Source organism: Oncorhynchus nerka, linkage group LG14, assembly GCF_034236695.1.
Source record: "Oncorhynchus nerka isolate Pitt River linkage group LG14, Oner_Uvic_2.0, whole genome shotgun sequence".
NCBI lineage: Eukaryota > Metazoa > Chordata > Actinopteri > Salmoniformes > Salmonidae > Oncorhynchus > Oncorhynchus nerka.
In genome coordinates, this window is record NC_088409.1 from 31,077,366 (window position 1) to 31,096,727 (window position 19,362).

The 19,362-nt window shown below is 42.2% G+C and overlaps 1 protein-coding gene across 1 annotated transcript; it reads left to right on the top strand.

Annotated features, from left to right (window-relative positions):
• Window positions 1-429: 429 nt before the first annotated feature.
• Window positions 430-19,073, top strand: LOC115140887 (serine protease hepsin-like). Its single transcript, XM_029679331.2, has 13 exons — window positions 430-992; window positions 1,468-1,593; window positions 6,794-6,892; window positions 9,902-9,943; window positions 10,038-10,176; window positions 11,718-11,837; window positions 11,918-11,958; window positions 12,262-12,427; window positions 12,594-12,790; window positions 16,249-16,344; window positions 17,997-18,139; window positions 18,430-18,594; window positions 18,711-19,073. The coding sequence occupies exons 2-13, from the start codon at window positions 1,575-1,577 to the stop codon at window positions 18,762-18,764; spliced, it is 1,281 nt and encodes a 426-aa protein (XP_029535191.1). The 5' UTR covers window positions 430-992; window positions 1,468-1,574; the 3' UTR covers window positions 18,765-19,073.
• Window positions 19,074-19,362: the final 289 nt, after the last annotated feature.

The following is a 19,362-nucleotide window of genomic DNA, read 5'->3' on the forward strand; positions in this document are numbered from 1 at the left end:
GTTAAGATGCACTTGTAATTGTACTTTTTAGGATGATGTCAATATTCTGAATTCAACATGTGGTTAATAGCTAGCTAAGGTATTAGCAGGCTATTGTATGTGTGAACGATGGCTAGCTCCTCGAATGATCCCAGTCCCTCCTATTGTGCATCTGTTGTAGAAAGAGGCGACGATTCTCAGAACATATGTGCTCTACAAATGTTTTATTTCCTTTTGGATGCAGATGCAGGATGCAGAGAGTCAGTTTTGCTTGATTAAAACGACCTGATCTCCAAAGTCCACGTTTATAGTCTCAATCAACCACACACAACGCAGAGTTACAGCGGTGCAGTATAGCACCGGCTACATTTTCACCCTATTGTTTAGACAATAATGTTGCAAGGTCCATTTAAGCTCCTGTGGCATGGTTTAAGCCTAGGACTGGCCTACTCATGCCTCTACTTCAATGCACTTGGGTCTATTGCACCTGGAACATTACCTGAACTTAACACATAAATGTAAAACTAGGAAACGGTATATCAATTGAATGGGTTGTTAGCCTGTGCTCTGCTCTGCAGGTGCCATTTGACCGATATCTCATGACGTCACCTGTACACTACCTTAACGGTTTCTAAAAGGCTATGAGCGCAGATCTGGGAGTTGAACAAGTTGAACTGCTGAGCAGTCATGTTTTTACAGAAAAAACAACCGTGTAAATACGTTGATAGCTACACGTTTTATCTATAGGAAATTATATTTTATTTTCAGTTTTGAACGGAAAACTGTTTTCTTTCGCAGAAGGGGATAAAGTGGGGAACGTTTTCTTTTCGTACTCTTTGTAGCCATACAACCACTTGTCGAACTATTGGGAATATCTATGGTGGAGTATACAGCCTATTCATACTGCTACCCCAGAGGGAACAGTGAGCCTCGAGAGTAATCGCCGAGATTGTAACTTCATTTTTTCTCACGCTTGACTTGACAAGCAGTCGTACACCTGTTGCAAAAGAGAGGTGAGTGCTCTGCGAATGGTGTGGATTTTGAGTAACCTACTACTCTGTAATTTTAAAGCACATTGAGTTGTTTTTGATCATGAACATAGCTATGGTAAAGTAACAGTTACATTCTGTCCAGTGTTCACGTCTAATGGTGATTGTGATGAGTTTCTCGATATGAAAGGTATGTAGGCCTAATCATTCTATGCTGGATGGTAGGCCTGTTGGTAGCTAGCTAGTATGCATACTGGGGAGAAACAGCATATCCTAATTCTGTGGTAAATTACAATATAGCTACCACTCATCAGTAGAGACATGTTTATTACACATTTATTCCATAGAAAAATAACAATTTCCCCTTCAGCCTGGACTATTAGTCAAATCTGCTAAAAACAACTCACTTTGCCCTTTGGTTTATTTAACTTGTTTAACCCACCTCTCTCCAGTCAAAAAGTGTATTAACGTTTATGTTCTGTGCTATCTATTTATACAGGCTGGGGATAAGCCTGGGTGGCAAGTTGACCATCACAGGAGCTGTGAAGCAGGGCTACTCTGAACTTCAGCTACCTCTTTTCATTTTCTACTTTTGAGCTAGAAAACATGACTGAGAAAAAGAATGGTGAGTGTTCCGCACACATCCAGACATTGTGCTTGCCACATTTTTTCCCTCTATATTTGACATCAGAAGAACTCAGTGTTAAAGATTAATAGAACTGGCCACTGCTTGATGTTTGATGGGGTAAACTACCTTTTGTGGTGTCGAGTTTGTGATCTAGATTAGGAACCTTTTAAAAATGTTTTTTTTTCTTTGTACAGTCTGTTTTTGACGATGATCTTGCATATAATTTAGCTTTTATTAAAGTACACACACTCTTAGAAAAAAAGGTGCTGTCCCCATAGGAGAACCTTTTGAAGAACACTTTTTGGTTCCAGGCAGAACCCTATGGGTTCTATGTAGAAACCTTTACCAGAGGATTCTACATGGAACCCAAAAGAGTTCTACCTGGAACCTACATTAAAAGGGTTATCCTATGGGGACAGCCAAACAACCCTTAAGAGTTCAGTGATACTTTATCCATGCGTCTTTAATTCTGTTTAGAAATGTTTTGAGTATTGACAGTTGAAGTCGGAAGTTTACATACACTTAGGTTGGAGTCATTAAAAAATAGTACCGTTTGTAACTGCACATGGGGACAAAGATGGTACTTTTTGGAGAAATGTCCTCTGGTTATTCTGACATTTCACATTCTTCAAATAAAGTGGTGATCTTAACTGACTTAAGACAGGGAATTTTTACTAGGATTAATTGTCAGGAATTGTGAAAAACTGAGTTTAAATGTATTTAGCTAAGGTGTCTGTAAACTTCCGACTTCAACTGTATTATTATCTATTACACAAGGAACCTCTTTTATTATCTAATTGGGGCGTCTAGAGTTCTTTCTGAACGGAGAAAGTTATCTTTCACCATTATCACTCATTTAACAATGTTTACTAAATCCATTGGGTTCCTGCATTCACTTCTCATCTGTCTCTTCAGTTGTAGTGGCAGACCATAGACCTTATTTAACTACTCTCATTCTAACTACTTTACTACTTGAACTACTTTATGACACGGTAATGTCTTGTGTGATTATGTTTATGGAATGACAGATAAGATAAAGGCCCAAGTGTACCTGGCTTGGAACCATATCAGTATTTCTTTGTTATCTAATTATCACTAGTAGTAGGTGATCCTAAGCTATACCTGTATGTACTGGCAAATAATCAAAACAGTGGTAATAACAAGGGTAATCTTGAGTTTAAAATATTTTTTAGACCACAGTTATACTGTTTGCTTTTTACCAGACATAGACATCAGACACAGACATCATTTATTGTGTGGCGTTTCATTTGGAGAATTAAAAATGCTCCTAAGTTCTCAAGCATGGACACTTCCGTGTGTCTTGAGATGGAGATGCTCACCAGGACTCTCTGACAGATTCTATGTTTCAATGTAAAGCCATTGGCAAACCTGAGTCACAATCCAATGAACAACATCTCAGTCTCCTTCTGAGTTGATCCTGTACAGTATAGCTGAAACAGTTATAGCATGACTGGTGATTGTTGTGTTGTCTGGTTTCGTTTTGATCTGGGTTGAGGTGTGGGCTGAGGTGTACAACACTGTGGTCTATCTGTGGTTTAGTTGCTGGAACTGCTGATCTGTGGCATTCCATGACTCATTGATTGTTGTGTGAGACATTTTAGTCACATTTCTGAAACAGGTGTAGCTTTATGAAACAATATTTCTATTGTGAAATTAGGCAGAATACAATCTTCCTGAGAGAGACACAAGGTAACTAGGCCTTTCACCTTATAGAAGTATGTATCTCTCTTCAGCAAAGGAGATGTGTATTTCCCACACACTGGTTGTACTCAGGTAGAGGCTAAAACAATAGCAGGGCTTGTTCTCCAGCTCCAGGCCTATGACTCCAGGATCCACTGGAGTGGGTTTAGGAAATGTGGGGCTTTCTTGGAACCAGCAGCTGTAATACTGGAAGGGAGACTGGCCTGAGATAAAGTCAGCCCTTAGACAAGATCTGGTTATGTCAATAGGATCTGTGGTCCCTTCCTCACCCCTGTCATTACACAGAGTCCTGGGCAGGAACAATAACACATTAATCTACTGATACGGCCTCACAGGACATAGGTGGATGGGTTTTGTGGTTGTAGAACGTTTTTGTTCGAAGTAGAACGTCTCCTGAAAGTCAACAAGGTTGAGAATCGCTTTTGTACAGAGAAGGAATGTTCTAATTTAAATCTGTAGTGCAGGGTTCTGCAATGTGACTGGGTATGAAGGGTTCTGCTCTCTAGACCCTACCTGTTTCAAACAATCAACGAATCATGGTCTTCATGCGTGTTAGTGCTGGGTTGGAACAAAAGCCAGCACACCCACGAGCCAGTGTATCAGGGCTCCAGACTGATATCTGGAAAAGCCCTTGAATCAGCAGTCTATAACATGTGCTCAGTCAGGGTTCTCTGGTGTTGCCATAGGTGACTGCACCAAAACATCTGTTATTGTTTGGAAAAAGTCAATTTTATTATATAATGTACAGTCATCACACTACAGAGCTTCACTATATGTTATGCAGGTCAATTGTGTGTTTTAAAAACCGTACAGTATACAAAAGCCTTCAAATCATTTGTACATCTTCATTTTCACTGTGTTATTAAAGAGCAACAGTACTTGATGTTATTTTTTTAATGCCCTCTCAGTAGAAACCAATGTATCTTATTGTTGATGCATGGTCCACACTGATTGACAGTGGTGAGTAAGGGAGAAAAAACTGGAGGATTTCCCCATCACTCTCTGAAAAGCCATCAGCTGCCTGTAAACTGTGCCCATATCCTGAGGTAGGGAGTACAGACGGCAGACCCCATGGCCTTACAGGACCCCCAGTGTTTTCTCACTGAATTCCAGTCTCCCTCCTTTGTGTGCGATGTTGATTTTCCTCTCTTTTGATTGGCAGAGTATCAGGTTGATGCTTGTTTCCCTGCATAAGGCACAATGGGAAACAGTGTTATGTTGTTGATAAGAGACATGCTCATCCGGCAGACTCTGCTTGTACAGGCAGCTAGGGTGATCCAGGTAGTGGGTGGCAGGTAGCCTAGCGGTTAAGAGCGTTGGTAACCAAAAGGTCGCTAGTTCGAATCCCCGAGCCGACTAAGTAAAACATCTGTCTGTGCCTTTGAGCAAGGCATTTAACCCTAATTGCTCCTGTAAGTCGCTCTGGATAAGAGCGTCTGCTAAATGACTCAAATGTGAAATATAGTGCAACTGTTTGTGTTGTTGGTGTCGAATGGTTGAATGATGTCCTCACTATTGGGCATGTATTGATGCCCAATAGGAGATTAGGAGATTGTTCCTAAGTGTCTGTCAGACTGGTGTATTGCCCACATAGCAAGGGCCACATGACCAGATCAGTAAAATGTCTTGGTCCTATAGCATACATAAAGACTTGTGAATACCTACACAGTAATAACAGACTTATAGACCTGTGTATTACCTACAGAGCATTCTTATAACGTGTGTTAGACCTGAGTTGGATCCACACACAGACAGACAGTGTGTTTCTTTGCACTGAGTCAGGAGCTTATTATGCCTTGCAGTCAGTCAGTGTCTCTGCTGGTCTGCTCTGCTGGTTTGGTCTTGTATGTGGCATGTCTCTACACAGGCTGAAGCTGGCTGGCCAGCCTGCAAGGTTAATGACCACTCCAGAACTTCACTCTCTGCGCCTCAGATACCTGTCTGCAAACACAGCAGATTTACGCATGCTACCTGTGTGTGTGTGTGTGTGTGCGTGTGTGTGTGTGTGGTTTGGTTTTACTATCCTTGTGGGGACCAGAAGTCCTCACAAGGACAGTAAAACAAGTGTGTTTGTGTGTGTGTGCGGCGCATAAGTGTGACTTAAGTTGGAAACAGTGCTTGAATAATCAAGTGTGGCTTTGTTTTGGTTCAACCAAACTTTAACAGTTAGTGACTGGTCAGTTCATGGACCTTTCATCATCATCAGCAATTTAATGCAATGAAATGACCTCTCATTCTGCCCAACCTTGTGTTCTAGCTAGGGACACAGTGACAATTTGTTGGGGCTTGAGATGGCACTGAAATCAAGCTTGCAGTTTGTTTTAGCTCTATGGAAATGGAGCAGACTTTGGACTATTGATCCTATTCATTTGTACTTTTTCAATGTGCCAATTTGCCAGTGTGTTATTATGACACTCTCTCTTCCTTTTTACCTATCTGATTAAAACACTTTCACTTCTTCAAGATGTTCAAATGTTCATAAATGACCAGCAGGGTCAAATAATAATCACAGTGGTTATAGAGGGTGCAACAGGTCAGCACCTCAGGAGTAAATGTCAATCAATCAATCACATTTATTTATAAAGCCCTTTTTACATCAGCAGTCACAAATTGCTTATACAGAAACCGAGTCTAAAACCCCAGAGAGCAAGCAATGCAGATGTAAAAGCATGGTGGCTAGGAAAAACTCCCTAGAAAGGAAGGAACCTAGGAAGAAACCTAGAAAGGAACTAGGCTGTGAGGGGTGGCCTGTCCTCTTCTTGCTGTGCCTAATGGAGATTATAAGAGTACATGGCCATTAAGGCCAGATTGTTCTTCAAGATGTTCAAACGTTCATAGATGACCAGCATGGTCAGTTGTCTTTTCATAGCCGAGCATTGTCGAGACAGCAGGTGTGGTAGAGAGAAAGAGAGAGGGAGAGCGAGGGTCGAAACAGCAGGTCTGGGACAAGGTAGCACGACCGGTGAACAGATCAGGGGTCTATAACCACTGGCAGAACAGCAGAAACTGGATCAGCAGCACAACCAGGTGGACTGGGGACGGGGAATGCCAGGAGTCATCAGGCCCGGTAGTCCTGAGGCATGGGGCTCAGGTCCTCCGGATGGGGAGAGAGAGAGAGATTGAAGAATTAGAGGAAGCCTACTTAAGATCACACAGGGCACTAGATAAGACAGGATAATTACACCAGATAGGACAGACAGACCACCGAAAAAAGCCTGGCACAACGTGATGCACCCCTCCTAGGGACAGAATGGGAGAGTGCGTGTAAGCCAATGACTTAATAGAGTCAGAGGTAGAGAATCCCAGTGAAGAGAGGGGAGCCCGCAAGGCAGAGACAGCAAGGGTGGTTTGTCATTCCAGTGCCTTGCCGTTCACCTTCACACTCCTGGGCCAGACTACTTTCAGTGTGGCGTTGAACGTAATGGTATGTTTTTGTTGTGTGTGTTGTTTTTGTTGTGTGTATTGTCTTTTACAGGAGGCGCGGGGGTGACCTTCCTGACCCCATGTCGCGTGGCGGGCGTGTGTCTGACCGTGGTGCTACTTGGGGGGATTGGAGCTGCTGTCTGGGCTGTAGGTGAGAGACCTCTGCATCTGCTCTCACATAGTAGTGATGTGTACCTTTTGGCAATGAGCAGTGCTTTTGTGGGCAATGTAGTTTTAGTTTTTTCATAGTACAGACAGAGACGAAAGAGGAAGCGAGATATCCCACTCCCTCATTGTTTTCTGTTTGAATGGAAGTCAATTAACTAAGTACACCAGAACCCGTTTCTATCACATTGGTGTCTATGGGAGAGCCACCCCTTTAAGTAGACAGGAACTGAATGGCCGATTAATTAGGGCCGATTTCAAGTTTTCATAGCAATCGGAAATCAGTATTTTTGGGCGGCGATTTCCGATTATATAAAAATAAATATATATTTATAATATTTTTATTTTTTATACCTTTTATTTAACTGGGCAAGTCAGTTAAGAACACATTCTTATGTTCAATGACTGCCTAGGAACTGTGGGTTAACTGCCTTGTTCAGGGGCAGAACGACAGATTTTCACCTTGTCAGCGCAGGGGTTCCAATTTTGCAACCGCACAGTTAACTAGTCCAACGCTCTAACCATTGCACTCCACGAGTAGCCTATCTGTTACGCGAACGCAGTAGAAGCCAAGGTAAATTGCTAGCTAGCATTAAACTTATCTTATAAAAAACAATCAATCATAATCACTAGTTATAACTACTAATCCAGTTTAGCAGGCAATATTAACCAGGTGAAATTGTGTCATTTCTCTTGCGTTCATTGCACACAGAGTCAGGGTATATGCAACTGTTTGGGCTGCCTGGCTCATTGCGAACTAATTTGCCAGAATTTTACGTAATTACTATGACATACATTGAAGGTTGTGCAATGTAACAAGAATATTTAGATTTAGGGATGCCACCCGTTAGATAAAAAAAAATACAGAACGGTTCCGTATTTCACTGAAATAATAAACGTTTTGTTTTCGAAATGATAGTTTCCGGATTCGATCATATTAATGACCAAAGGCTCGTATTTCTGTGTGTTATTATGTTATAATTAAGTCTGATTTGATAGAGCAGTCTGACTGAGCAGCAGCAGGCCCGTAATCATTCATTCAAACAGAACTTTCGTGTGTTTTGCCAGCAGCTCTTCGCAAGCACAGCGCTGTTTATGACTTCAAGCCTATCAGCCGAATGGCTGGTGTAACCAATGTGAAATGGCTAGCTAGTTAGCTGGGTGTGCGCTAATACTGTTTCAAACGTCACTCGCTTTTAGATTTGGAGTAGTTATTCGGCTTTTGTGGAGCGATGGGTAATGATGCTTCAAGTGTGGCTGTTGTCGATGTGTTCCTGGTTCGAGCCCAGGTAGGGGCGAGGAGGGGGACGGAAGCTATACTGTTACACTGGCAATACTATAGTGCCTATAAGAACATCCAATAGTCAAAGGTATATGAAATACAAATGGTATAGAGAGAAATAGTCCTATAAATACTATATTAATTCTTGGAACTCCCTCTCCCGGATCCGGGAGAATTGTCATCAACTGACACTAATTAGCATAACGCAACGGACAAAAAATATTACTAAAAAATATTCATATTCATGAAATCACAAGTGAAATATATTGAAACATAGCTTAGCCTTTTGTTAATCACCCTGTCATCTCAGATTTTGAAATTATGCTTTACAGCCAAAGCAAGACAAGCATTTGTGTAAGTTTATCGATAGCCTAGCATAGCATTATGCCTAGCTAGCAGCAGGCAGCTTGGTCACGAAAAATCAGAAAAGCAATCAAATTAAATCGTTTACCTTTGATGAGCTTTGGATGTTTTCACTCACGAGACTCCCAGTTAGACAGCAAATGTTAATTTTGTTCCATAAAGATTATTTTTATAGCTGAAATACCTCCGTTTGTACTTCACGTTTGGTTGAGAAATCCACCGGAAACTGCGTTCTCGACAACGCTGGAAAATATTCCAATATAGATCCATAATATCGACAGAAACATGGCAAAGTTTTTTATAATCAATCCTCAAGGTGTTTTTCAAATATCTATTCGATAATATATCAACCGGGACAGGTGGCTTCTTAGTAGGAAACAGAGAAACAATGGTCGCATTTGTCTATTACGCACAAAACACTCTGAGAGCCTCCAGCTGACTACTGACGCAATGTTGTCGTTCAGGCTCATTTATCAAAATAAAAGCCTGAAACTATGTATTGTGACACTAGACACATTAGGGAAGCCATAGAAAAAGGAATCTGGTTGATATCCCATTCACTGCTCAATAGGGACGCATAGGAACGCAGAGCTTTCTAAATAAGAGTCCCTTCCTGATTGGATTTTTCTCAGGCTTTCGCCTGCAATATCAGTTCTGTTATACTCACAGACAATATTTTTACAGTTTTGGAAACTTTAGAGTGTTTTCTATCCTAAGCTGTCAATTATATGCATATTCTAGCATCTTGTCCTGGCAAAATAGCCTGTTTACTTTGGGAACGTTATTTTTCAAAAAATGAAAATAGTTTCAAGAGGTATTAACTACAACCTAAAACCTCTTACCTTGGAATATTGAAGTCTCATGTTAAAAAGAACCACCAACTGTCATATGTTCTCATGTTCTGAGCAAGGAACTTAAACGTTAGCTTTTTTACATGACACACATTTTTACATGGCACATATTACTTTCTTCTCCAACACTTTGTTTTTGCATTATTTAAACCAAATTGAACATGTTTCATTATTTATTTGAGGCTAAATTGATTTTATTGATGTTTTATATTAAGTTAAAATAAGTGTTAATTCAGTATTGTTGTAATTGTCATTATTACAAACAAAAAAATCTGAATTTTGGTCCTCCAATAATCGGTATCGGTATCGGCGTTGAAAAATCATAATCGGTCGAACTCTAGTACAGATATTACCAACATTGTTTGATTGCAGTCAGTGGATTTGTTTGCAGTCTCTGTGAGGTTTGCTGTTTCATCAACAGAGTGTGTATGCACTTTACAGTTTTATATTACATGTTGTTGACTTTTGTTTGTTTGTTTGTTTGTTTTTCAAATCCTAGTAACATTTTGTATCAGAGAAGAAGACACAGGATTATATGATGGTAAGTGAGAGGGAAACCACCAAAGCCAACCTCATATCGTCTCTGAATCGATAGAATGGTTTGTTTGATCCAGTATTTCATTTCTCCAACCCAGTCCAGGTGAACTCCAATCCAAGCTCGGACCTACGTCTCCGGGTGTTTGACTCGGCCGAGCGACGGTGGAGACACCTCTGTTCCTCAGAGGCCAACCAGCTCCTGGCCAACATCAGCTGTGAGGAGATGGGCTTTGTCAGGTGAGGAGATTGATGGATTGTGATATGAAAGACTTTAGATTAAATCCCAAAGTGGGAGTCACTATCTACAGCATCATAAAAGGAAAGGGAAGCAGTACCTAGTCAGTTGTACAACTGAATGCACTCAACTGAAATGTGTCTTCCGCATTTAACCCAACCCATCTGAATCAGAGAGGTGTGGGGGGCTGATACCCCTATGCCATGCAAGAAGGCTGCACAGAAAGTGCTCCACCCTTGCCTGGTTGCTAAAATTCTAATGGTTTGCCTAATTTCAGTTTATGTCCACAAAGCAAGCAATGTATAGTTTAGAGAATCTAAACAGCTGTGAAATATATTTTCAAAAACAAAAAAGATTGTATTTTCAGCTGAAAATAAAAGGAGGCGAAAACTAAACTTATGGACAGGAAGTATAAAAAATAGTGCATATAGAATGGATCTACCACTTCTCAGACTTCCTTTCAATGAGAGATCTTTATTTATTTATTTATTTCACCTTTATTTAACCAGGTAGGCAAGTTGAGAACAAGTTCTCATTTCAACTGCGACATGGCCAAGATAAAGCAAAGCAGTTCGACACATATAACAACACAGAGTTACACATGGAGTAAAACAAACATACAGTCAATAATACAGTAGAAAAATAAGTATATATACAATGTGAGCAAATGAGGTGAGATAAGGGAGGTAAAGGCAATAAATAGGCCATGGTGGCGAAGTAAATACAATATAGCAATTAAAACACTGGAATGGTAGATTTGACCGGAGATGAGTGTGCAAAGTAGAAATACTGGGGTGCAAAGGAGCAAAATAAATAAATAAATGCAGTAGGGGAAGCGGTAGTTGTTTGGGCTATTTATAGATGGGCTATGTATAGGTCCAGTGATCTGTGAGTATTTATAGATGGGCTATGTATAGGTCCAGTGATCTGTGAGCTGCTCTGACAGCTGGTGCTTAAAGCTAGTGAGGGAGATAAGTGTTTCCAGTTTCAGAGATTTTTGTAGTTCGTTCCAGTCAATGGCAGCAGAGAACTGGAAGGAGAGGCGGCCAAAGGAGGAATTGGCTTTGGGGTTGACAAGTGAGATATACCCGCTGGAACGCATGCTACGGGTGGGTGCTGCTATGGTGACCAGCGAGCAGAGATAATGCGGGACTTTACCTAGCAGGGTCTTGTAGATGACCTGGAGCCAGTTGGTTTGGCGACGAGTATGAAGCGAGGGCCAGCCAACGAGAGCGTGCAGGTCGCAGTGGTGGGTAGTATATGGGGCTTTGATGACAAAACAGATGGCACTGTGATAGACTGCATCCAATTCGTTGAGTAGGGTGTTGGAGGCTATTTTGTAAATGACATCGCCGAAGTCGAGGATCGGTAAGATGGTCAGTTTTACGAGGGTATGTTTTACCTTACATTGCTATGTGGATTTGGTAGGGTCGCCCAAAAAAGTTATACAACTTCATCTGGTTTAGGCCAGGGATCTTTCAACTGATCTGTCAGTGATAGAAGTCTCTGTAATAAAGAGATGCATGCCTTATGTCCCCTCCAGCGTGGTGAATTACTCTGTGTCCAGTATCCCTGAAGGCAGTAACGACCGTGAGGAGTTCTTCTGTGTCAAAGAGAAGGAGCTGACCTATGGAAAGAAGATCAAAGAGTCTCTATATCCCTGGTCAGACATTCTTATAACACTCATATCTCATAGATGGGTTCCAGGCTGCTGTGTCTGACTGTTGTCGTTTTGTTTTTCAGTGACTGTGAAACTGGCCAGGTCCTAAGTCTGCTTTGTCAAGGTAGGTTCTGCTGAGAGCTTTGGTTTGGTCCTGACACCGTGATACAGTTTTTACACAAAGTGATGAAGAACAACCTGAGAGTTGTACAAGATGGCTTAACTCTCTCTCTCCTGCATCCCCCCATTACCTCTCTCTTTACTCCTCCCTATCTCTCTTTCTCTCCTCCTGTATCTCTCCCTCTCTTACCTCTCTCTTTATTCCTCCCTCCCTATCTCTCTCTGTCTTCTCCCTCCCTCCCTCCCCATCCATATCTCTTTCTCCTCCCTATCCCTCCCTCCCCTCTCTTTCTGTCTGTCTGTCTAGACTGTGGCAGGCGTAGTCTGACAGCGGACCGTATAGTAGGTGGTGTAGATGCTAGGCAGGGTAGCTGGCCGTGGCAGGTCAGTCTGCAGTATGACGGGGTGCACCAGTGTGGAGGCTCCATCATCTCAGACCGCTGGATCGTCAGCGCAGCCCACTGCTTCCCAGAGTAAGCCCTGAATATTTCTCTCCATCTGTCTCCCTCTCTGTCTCTCTGTCTCTCTCTCTCTCTCTCTCTCTCTCTCTCACACACACACACACTGTCTCACTTGCTCTCTCTCTATCTCTTCTCTCGCTTACACACACTTCTTCTCATGGATTCTGTTTGTCCTCAGGAGGAACCGTCAGGTGTCTCGATGGAGGGTGCTACTGGGCTCCATCTACAACAAGCTCACCCATAAGAATGTTAGAGTTCTTGAGGTAAAGACTGTGGTGTACCACAGCAGCTACCTGCCCTTTGTAGACCCCAACATAGACGACAACAGCAGAGACATCGCTGTCCTTGCTCTGGCCCAGCCTCTGCACTTCACAGGTAAACACATCCGGGACCATATTGTTATATTCTTATTATACTGTGATGATTTGTTGTTCTTTTTCAAGGCACATCAGACGAAGCCACAGTGTGCTTAGAGGTAGAATAGGGAGAGAGAGAGGGAGGGAGAGAGAGAGAGAGAGAGAGAAGGGGAGTAGAGAGAAGTGATAAAGCCAGATAGAGATGAGGGACGAGTCACTATGGTAATTCCCTTCTTCAGTGTTCAGGTTTCCAGTCAGACTACCAAACAAAGGCCCTCTTTACTGCCTGCCTGCTGTCCCCTGGACAAAAGACAATGATATCAGAACCGGACAGAATAGTTTGCCCTCTGTTTTACTGTCATTTTTCCTGGAATCGCTGGACGTACATAGAAAAACATTACATTGTTATAATGTGAGAGAGAAAACTCTCTAGGACAGCGTTTCCCAAACCCCAAGGGGTGCACATTTTGTCTTTTGTCTTAACACTATACAGCTGTTTCAAATTATGAAAGCTTTATGATTAGTTGATTATTTGAATCAGCTGTGTAGTGCTAGGGCATTAAACAAAATGTGCATCCCCGATTTTGGGAAACTGATCTAGGATGTAGTTGTTATGCAGTGAACTTCCTGTTGTTTATCAAGGACATATATATTGGGCCTTGTCTGACATCTAGTGTTTGGACTCAGAATTGCAGCTATTCTCATGATAATAACTCACTGGTGGGTAAATTGAGAACATGCAACATCAGCCGCCAAGATGAACATTATCCACAGTGAATACAACACACATGCCCGCAAGGAAACTATCTCAATTTTTGTGCAAGTATATATTTAACCTCTCTGGTACAAGCGTCCCACCTCGACAACAGCCAGTGAATTTCAGCAGCTAGTCACAGAAAACCATACAGCCATTTTCCAGCCAAGGAGAGGGCTCACAAAAGTTTGAAATAGCGATTAAATGAATCACTAACCTTTGATGATCTTCATCAGATGGCACTCACAGGACTTCATGTTACACAATAAATGTGTGTTTTGTTCGATAAAGTTAATCTTTATGTCCAAAAACCTCAGTTGAAATTGGCGCGTTATGTACAGTAATCATTGTCTCAAACATACATCCGGTGAAAATGCAGAGAGCCACGTCAAATTACAGAAATACTCATCATAAGCATTGATTAAAGATACAAGTGTTTAGCATACATTTAAAGATAAAATTCTCCTTAATGCAACCGCTGTGTCAGATTTCAAGAAGGCTTTACGGCGAAAGCACACGACGCGATTATGTTAGGTCAGCGCCTAGCCACAAAAACCATACAGCCATTATCCAACCAAGGTCAGAAATAGCGTTCAAATTAATTACTTACCTTTGATAATCTTCATCTGGTGGCACTCCCAGGTCTCCATGTTAGATAATAAATGTTTGTTTTGTTCGATAATGTACCTCTTTATGTCCAAAAATCTTGCCATAAATAATCAATAATATTTCAACCGGACAAAAGCTACGTCAATAGAGAAGCAGAAACATGAAATGGGCGCTCATGGCTGGAAATTTCCACTGGCATCTCATTGAAAGTGCTGTATCTCCCTCATTTTTCAGAGTAAACGACTGGCCACATGTAGGGGAAGCCATAGAGATCGTGTACTGAGTCCTAAGTCTTTGTATGGTGGATAGGTACTTCCTGGTTGGATCTTCCTCAGGTTTTCGCCTTCCATATCAGTTCTGTTATACTCACAGACATTATTGTAACATTTTTGGAAACTGTATAGTGTTTTCTATCCAAATCAACTAATTATATGCATATCCTAGCTTCTGGGCCTAAGTAGCAGGCAGTTTAATTTGGGCACGCTTTTCATCCAAAATACCGAATGCTGCCCCCTACCCTAGTGAAGTTAAGTATAATTCAATCTCATCTCTCGCTCCCTTCTCTTCACCTTATCATAACCGCCATCGATAACAGACAATACTGTGCAGCTGTATTCATCGACCTGGCCAATGCTTTTGACTCTGTCAACCACCACATTATTATCGGCAGACTCAACAGCCTTGGTTTCTCAAATGACTGCCTCATCTGGTTCACCAACTACTTCTCAGACAGAGTTCAGTGTGTCAAATCGGAGGGCCTGTTGTCCGGACCTCTGGCAGTCTCTATGAGGGTGCCACAGGGTTCAATCCTCAGGCCGACTCTTTTCTCTGTATACATCAATGATGTCGCTCTTGCTGCTGGTGACTCTCTGATCCACCTCTACGCAGACGACACCATTCTGTATACTTTTGGCCCTTCTTTGGACACTATGTTAACTAACCTCCAGACGAGCTTCAATGTCATACAACTCTGCCTGCCCGCCCAGCACCACTACTCTGGACAAACTAGAATGGTCCAAACACACCAAGACAGTCGTGAAGAGGGCACGACAAAGCCTATTCCCCCTCAGGAAACTAAAAAGATTTGGCATGGGTCCTGAGATCCTCAAAAGGTTCTACAGCTGCAACATTGAGAGCATCCTGCTGGTTGCATCACTGTCTGGTACGGTATTGCTCGGCCTCTGACCGCATGGCACTACAAAGGGTAGTGTGTACGGCCCAGTACATCACTGGGGCTAAGCTGCCTGCCATCCAGGAAGGCCCTACAAATTGTCAAAGACCCCAGCCATAGATTGTTCTCTCTACTACCGCATGGCAAGTGGTACCGGAGTGCCAAGTCTAGGACAAAACAGTTTTTACCCCAAAGCAATAAGACTCCTGAACAGGTAATCAAATGGCTACCCGGACTATTTGCATTGTGTACCCTCCCCAAACCCTCTTTTTACGCTGCTGCTACTCTCTGTTTATCATATATGCATAGTCACTTTAACTATACATTCATGTACATACTACCTTAATTGGGCCGACCAACCAGTGCTCCCGCCCATTTGCTAACCGGGCTATCTGCATTGTGTCCCGCCACCCACCAACCCCTCTTTTACGCTACTGCTACTCTCTGTTCATCATATATGCATAGTCACTTTATCCATATCTACATGTACATACTACCTCAATCAGCCTGACTAACCGGTGTCTGTATGTAGCCTCGCTACTTTTATAGCCTCGCAACTGTATATAGCCTGTCTTTTTACTGTTGTTTTATTTCTTTACTTGCCTATTGTTCACCTAACACCTTTTTGCACTATTGGTTAGAGCCTGTAAGTAAGCATTTCAATGTAAGGTCTACCTACACCTGTTGTATTCGGCGTACGTGACAAATAAACTTTGATTTGATTTGAGTGTTTAATTACTATATTGTAATTATTTCGCCACTATGGCTATTTATTACCTATTGACCGTATGTTTGTTTATCCCATGTATTGTTGTTTGTGTTGCACTGCTTTGCTTTATCTTGGCCAGGTCGCAGTTGTAAATGAGAACTTGTTCTCAACTAGCCTACCTGGTTAAATAAAGGTGAAATTAAAAAAATATAATAAACATTCTGTTTTCTGCAGACTACATCCAGCCGGTGTGTTTACCCCACTACGGCCAGCGCCTGATTGACGGCCAGATAGGGACAGTGACAGGCTGGGGAAATGTAGGTTACTATGGTGAGTGACTGTGTTGGCTTCTACATCCTTAAACTTACATCTGGTCCCATAGACAGATACTGTAGGAGCTGGGTTTAAAACGTAATCTGGTCCCAGAGACAGATACTGTAGGAGCTGGGTTTAAAATGTAATCTGGTCTCAGAGACAGATACTGTAGGAGCTGGGTTTAAAACGTAATCTGGTCCCAGAGACAGATACTGTAGGAGCTGGGTTTAAAACGTAATCTGGTCCCAGAGACAGATACTGTAGGAGCTGGGTTTAAAACGTAATCTGGTCCCAGAGACAGATACTGTAGGAGCTGGGTTTAAAACGTAATCTGGTCCCAGAGACAGATACTGTAGGAGCTGGGTTTAAAACGTAATCTGGTCCCAGAGACAGATACTGTAGGAGCTGGGTTTAAAACGTAATCTGGTCCCAGAGACAGATACTGTAGGAGCTGAGTTTAAAACGTAATCTGGTCCCAGAGACAGATACTGTAGGAGCTGGGTTTAAAACTTAATCTGGTCTCAGAGACAGATACTGTAGGAGCTGGGTTTAAAATGTAATCTGGTCTCAGAGACAGATACTGTAGGAGCTGGGTTTAAAACGTAATCTGGTCCCAGAGACAGATACTGTAGGAGCTGGGTTTAAAACGTAATCTGGTATCAGAGACAGATACTGTAGGAGCTGGGTTTAAAACGTAATCTGGTCTCAGAGACAGATACTGTAGGAGCTGGGTTTAAAATGTAATCTGGTCTCAGAGACAGATACTGTAGGAGCTGGGTTTAAAATGTAATCTGGTCTCAGAGACAGATACTGTAGGAGCTGGGTTTAATCGTATTCTGGTCCCAGAGACAGATACTGTAGGAGCTGGGTTTAAAACGTAATCTGGTCCCAGAGACAGATACTGTAGGAGCTGGGTTTAATCGTATTCTGGTCCCAGAGACAGATAGTGTAGGAGCTGGGTTTAAAACATCATCTGGTCCCAGAGACCGATACTGTAGGAGCTGGGTTTAAAACATAATCTGGTCCCAGAGACAGATACTGTAGGAGCTGGGTTTAAAACATAATCTGGTCCCAGAGACCGATACTGTAGGAGCTGGGTTTAAAACATAATCTGGTCCCAGAGACAGATACTGTAGGAGCTGGGTTTAAAACATAATCTGGTCCCAGAGACCGATACTGTAGGAGCTGGGTTTAAAACATAATCTGGTCCCAGAGACAGATACTGTAGGAGCTGGGTTTAAAACATAATCTGGTCCCAGAGACCGATACTGTAGGAGCTGGGTTTAAAATGTCATCTTTTCCCAGAGACAGATAGTGTAGGAGTTGGGTTTAAACCATTATCTGGAACTATGGAAAGACAGTAGGTGTATCATTGTTATCATTGGACAAGACAGCCTCTCCCTATCTCTTTTCTTTCTCTCCCTCCTCTCTCTCGCTGTATGACCTTTGAGTATGTAAATAGGGACAGTGTCATAGTGTGCAGATGTGCCAAGCACTATTGACCAGGAATCGACAATCTTTTGGTCAGATATGGTTGTCGGATCACGCCATCATTAATGTGAATAGAGGGATTAATAGCTTTTCTCCTCTCTCTCTCTCTCTCTCTCTCTATCTCTTTCTATCCCTCTCTCTCGTTCTCTCTATATCTCTCACTCTTTCTCTCTTAGGTACTCTTGCTGACGTTCTTCAGGAGGCTAACGTGCCGATCATCAACGACGCTGTCTGTAACGCCCCTGATTACTATGACAACCAGATTACCACCAGCATGTTCTGTGCTGGCTTTGAGAAGGGTGGTACCGATGCCTGTCAGGTAACCAGCTATAGTGACATCTCATTTCCCTGCCCTGACAGTCAATTAATAAACTTGAACAAAAAATGTCACCTTCCATCCGTATTCTGTCTTCCACTTACAAACATGTCAATTATTGACGTCATCTATTGACATCTGAATGTGTCGGATATGAGCAAGTCTGTACCGTTGCTCTCTATCCAGATTCTAGCTTTTACATGAGAAATTGTTAATATTTATATAATCCATTCACCCAAGTGAGACTGATTTTACAATGTACTGTATGTGAGTGGTTGACTTTCTTATCTCAGGGGGACAGCGGGGGCCCGTTTGTGGCTGAGGACTCCCTGTCCAAGGCCAGCCGCTACCGCCTGCTGGGGGTGGTGAGCTGGGGAACAGGCTGTGCCATGGCCAAGAAGCCTGGCGTCTACACCAGAGTGTCCCGCTTCCTACCCTGGATCTCCTCAGCCATGAGGGTGAGTACAGTACATAGACATACACATGTACGCACACACACACACACACACACGCACACACACACAGATGCACACAGGTGGATGTATAATCTTCTTTTCCTGTCTTATCTTCACAGACGTATCACAATTCACCAGGAGTGCACAAAATGGCGCGTACATGGGAGCACTGACCTTTAAGTATTATCCATTCAGACTTACTGCACTTCACCTGTCCAAAAACCCATCCTATTAGGGGAACCTTGTGCAGAAATTGGATGTATAGGTAAATTCAGCTAGATTACCTGAGGAAACCCTTGATATGATAGCTTGACCAAAGAATAATCAATAGGTGTATGGTCTTGTGAAATGAGAAAGCATCAAATGAAAAGACTTATGGGACTTGCATGACAAAGTCATAGAAAATCACCACTCTGCCAGCCAATGTGCAGATTGTACTGTCATGGGGATTAGTTGATTGTCATTAAAGGTTTTCATTTTTGTATTCAGAGTTTTCTTACAGTTTGACTCTTTTCAGGTGCAACCAACTTATGATACACATCAAGTCTGTGTATCAAAATGTAAGGCTCAAACAGATGTTAAATAACATTCTGGCTGGTTTTGCCGTGAAGTTTCTCCTTTATATGATTCCCTTGAACAAATAATGCCAAAGTTACTGAAGAGATTTTAACACAGACAACATGTAGCTGAAATTCCCTAAGACCTCAAATGTTCGTCACAAATAAAAACATTAGTGTCAGATATTCCGCTCTTGAATTGTCTCTATCCTTT